The sequence below is a fragment of the Haplochromis burtoni genome, unplaced genomic scaffold, assembly GCF_018398535.1.
Source record: "Haplochromis burtoni strain Fernald_Lab_line unplaced genomic scaffold, NCSU_Asbu1 Contig_720, whole genome shotgun sequence".
Taxonomy (NCBI): Eukaryota; Metazoa; Chordata; class Actinopteri; order Cichliformes; family Cichlidae; genus Haplochromis; species Haplochromis burtoni.
Window position 1 is genome coordinate 124,899 of NW_024583081.1, and position 3,999 is coordinate 128,897.

The window sequence follows — 3,999 nt, forward strand, 5'->3', positions numbered from 1 at the left end:
GATCTCTGACAGCACTGACTTTCCGACTGTTGAGTGGTCCAAAGAAGGTCTGAACCCAGACGTGGTCTTCCTGTATCGGGATGGCTGTGAGACCTACGAGATAAAGAATCCAATCTTTGAGTACAGGACAAGCTTGATCATGAAAGAACTGAAAGATGGAAACATCTCATTAAGGATCTCCAATGTGAAAATGTCTGATGCAGGGAAGTACAAATGCCTCAAGCTCTGGAAGAAAGCTCCTCGGGAGGTCACAGAAGTGGAGCTTGTTGTTGGTACGTCCTCTCAAGTTCACTTAATAACCAAAGCTAGGAATGCTGCACAGGCCTTGGACCTGGTCTAGTTTATCAAATCGTAGACTGAACGAACCAAGTAATGTGAATGACTCCTTTTATACATTTCTGTGAATTATTCAGATTCAGTGTCCAAATAGACCCAGCGACGGCATTTTGATGGATTAAGCCAAGTCACGTCTAAATGATGAAAGAGGATAACACGCTTGCTTGAGTGTAATTTTCATAGTATTCGCCTCTCAAAACAGCATCAAAAAGACTTTTTGGCTGATTGTAAGATTGTAACACATGGTTAGATAGACATTTTTGCAGTACAGCTGGCTTCTGTGAGGCAACAGTGCTAAGCAATTTTTGGCCCATAAAAATGACAAAAAAAAACCAGCTAGTTGTTAATACTTCAATAGTAATTTCATGATAGAAAACATTTTTAGCAGCTCCATTACACTTTGTGGGTAAATCTAGAACCTGTGTTTACTCTGAGTATGAAATGAAGCTTGTGAATGGATAAGAAGTAAGTGACACTTCTAAGCTTGTGTGAAGTATTGTGTCAACAAAGGCTGAGAGTTCAGTCTGTGCACACATGTGCGTCACAGTGTCTCAGGTTCAACTGGTTTTGTCCTCATTATGTTGTCATTATGTGCTCTCTCCAGTACTTTAAATTGTGTACAGAGTAAACTGTGTACACTATTTGTTCCCCATGTAGTTATTCTAAAAATCATATCTCTTTGAAGTTGTTTACCAAGTTTATGTGATTAATTGGTTGATATTTCACTCTAATGAAGCTTCTAAAGAAGACTTTTTATAGTGTTTAATTTTATTAAGAAAGATTTTAATCTTTACCTATTTACCTTTTGATAACTTCGTCATCTTTAGCTACTCACAGTAAACTACATTTGGTATAGTTGGTTGCCTGAAGCTTAATTAAGACGATGGCTTGAATTATGCACATAAAAACTAGTCATGAAGCTGGTTATTCAGGATGTGATGACAGATGAAAGATTCAGTTGGCACACCTGATTAGATATTTTTGTTTACAGGTGCAGTCTCGGAGCCAAAGCTCTCAGTGGTTTCGGTTGAAAGATGTGGGGTGACTGTGCAGTGTGAGGTGAACTTCTGGCCAACAGAGCCTCAGGTAACATTTCTGGATCACCAAGGAAACGACATCCCTGCTCAAGGTTCAGAAAGAGATCGAGATGCCAGCGGACGTTTCATCATCAAACAAAGAGTTACTCTGCAGGAAGCAAACAGCAGGTTCAACTGACATCATTGCTCCATCTTTCAAAACTCACTGATAATTTATTTTGTGTAACATAAACAAAATGTTTTCCTTATGCCTCAAAACATTTCTCAGACACATCAGAAGTTGCTCTCTCATATGCGAGAGGTTGCGATGCAGTACATCATGTATCATGAAACAGACTTGTTGTTGAGTTAAGACATCATTAGTGCAATGTGAACAGGAATAGTTTTAAATCTTATGACCTCATTTTGACTGGTCATTGGCATTTATGATTTCTTTAAAGCTAAAACTCTTGTGTATGAACGTATTTCTCTCTGTGAAGTCTTAAACGTCCAAAGCAATAGACACAAGAGATGTGAAGAAAAGAGCGAGGGCAGAGGGTGAGATGTGCATGGATGACTTGCTGCAGTCACCCCTAAAGGGAGCACCCAAAAAAAAAAAAACATTTAAATTTGGTTCTATTAAATTGATCCTGTTTTCTTAAAAGATTTAACCAGTGATATACCATGTTTGGTAAGTAAATCAGACACAAGCAGCCAGTTTTTTTTTCCCCAACTCATCATTATATTTAATTTCTTAAAAAACATCTATCCATCCATTTATCTTCTTCCAATTATCCGGGGCCAGAAGTCTAAGCAGAGAAGCCCAGACCTGTCTCTCCCCAGCCACCTCCTCCAGTTTGCCCGGAGCAACACCAAGGCATTCCCAAGTAGCTCAGTGTCCACTGGGAGGAGGCCCGGGTGGTTCAGGCATTTGACACTGTCAGATGCCTGAACCACCTCAACTGCCTCTTTTCAATGTGGAGGAGCAGCGGCTCTACTCTGAGCCCCTCCCGAATGGCCCGACTCTCTAAGGGAGAGGCCAGTCACTCTTCGGAGGAAGCCCAATTCTGCCGCTTCTATGTGTGATCTTGTTTTTTCAGTCACTACCCACAGCTCATGACCATAATTGAGGGTAGGGAGGTAGATTGATCGGCTAACAGAGCGCTTCACTTTGACACTCATCTCTCCCTTCATCATGATGGACCAGTATGGCGTCTGCATCACTGCAATCACTCATGGTGCAGGAACTCGTCCCTGAGTGGGCACTCCTCCCTTTTCTAGCTGATTCTCATTTCCACCGCTTCACACTTGGCTGCGAACCGTTCCAGTGCAAGCTGGAGGCCATTACCCGATGATGCCAACAGAACCACAACATCTGTATAAAGCAGACATGAGATTCTCTGTGAAAGCCTTCCACCGCTTGGCTACGCTTAGAAATTCTGTCCATAAAAATTCTAAGCAGAATCGGTGACAAAGGGCACTCATTGTTAAAAAGCTTTTGAAAACAAAACACCTTTGTCCACATAAAATGTTACTAATTTACTCTAAAACTAACCAACTTGCATGTGCTTTATTTGTTCTCACAGCATCACCTGCAGGGTTCACCAGCCAGAGATCAACCAGACCAGAGAGACAAAGATCCTCATATCAGGTACACGGGGAATTGAACATCACACATGTACCTGCTGGCTAACAGAATAAGAGAAATGCAGCCTGTTGTAGGAAGTTCACTTACTTTTAAAAACTCCAATCTGCTCATGAACTGCAGATGCAAATTAGTGTTAAACTCTGGAACAGTGCATCAAATGACAACAATCATGTTTATATAATACATTGTCCCTTTTTAACTAAAACAAATAAAAAAAGAACAACCACCACACATATCCAACCTCAAATCAAATCATATGCAATTTGATTAATCTGTTCATTAAATAAACAGTTTCCTTGCATTATCTCACATCTGAGTTGTAGGAAGTTGAAGGTGATTCAATTATTTTCAGGTATAGTCTGAAAAGTCTTCCGATAATTAGCTCGGGAAACATCTTGTTGTAATAAAATAAAAACATAAATGTGTTTTATTTTGTATACATGGAGCCATTTACGTGATTATGCAACACTTCTTAAGAAAGGAAGCTGCTTAGTTTGCCATAGTTCCTAGATATTGGAAAACCAGTTCTATGTTGCAGACATCATGTTTGTGATTTAGCAGATAATGTGATCAGATGTTAACATCATGCATGTTGTTATTTCAGCCACCTGCAGCTCCGACATTTGCACCGCTGCCTTTGCTGCTGGAGGGTTGGCTTCTGTCTTATTTTCAGCTATATTAGCTCTACTGATATATAAGGAACACAATAAATCAAGTAAGTCACTGTCTTCATTTAACAAAGATGATACAGCTAAAAAGTGAAGACATGAGCGAAGTGGTGAGCATCTAAGTGTTTTCTCTGCCTTGAAAAGGTTCACGTCTGTAGTGTCGTCCAACTGCCACAGGATAGCAGACATGCACCTCTCAAACAAGAACCACATGCTCAAAGAGACCACAGACCTCAAAGTGCTGTTGCTGAGTACTTACTCGTACTTAAAGACAGCTTGTTTCAGTAGAAAAAACAATAGCAACAGCTTTGCTTTTAGTGCTATCAAAAAC

General features: G+C 40.2%; 1 protein-coding gene across 1 annotated transcript in view; it reads left to right on the forward strand.

The window, feature by feature from the left end:
* Positions 1-3,999, forward strand: part of LOC102305072 (butyrophilin-like protein 8) — a gene marked incomplete at its 5' end in the record, with an annotated part of 19,015 nt that overhangs the window by 13,222 nt on the left and 1,794 nt on the right. Inside the window, 4 exon segments of the mRNA XM_005950204.3 lie at positions 1-272; positions 1,328-1,541; positions 2,939-3,003; positions 3,605-3,715. Coding sequence (XP_005950266.2) covers positions 1-272; positions 1,328-1,541; positions 2,939-3,003; positions 3,605-3,715 — 662 coding nt within the window.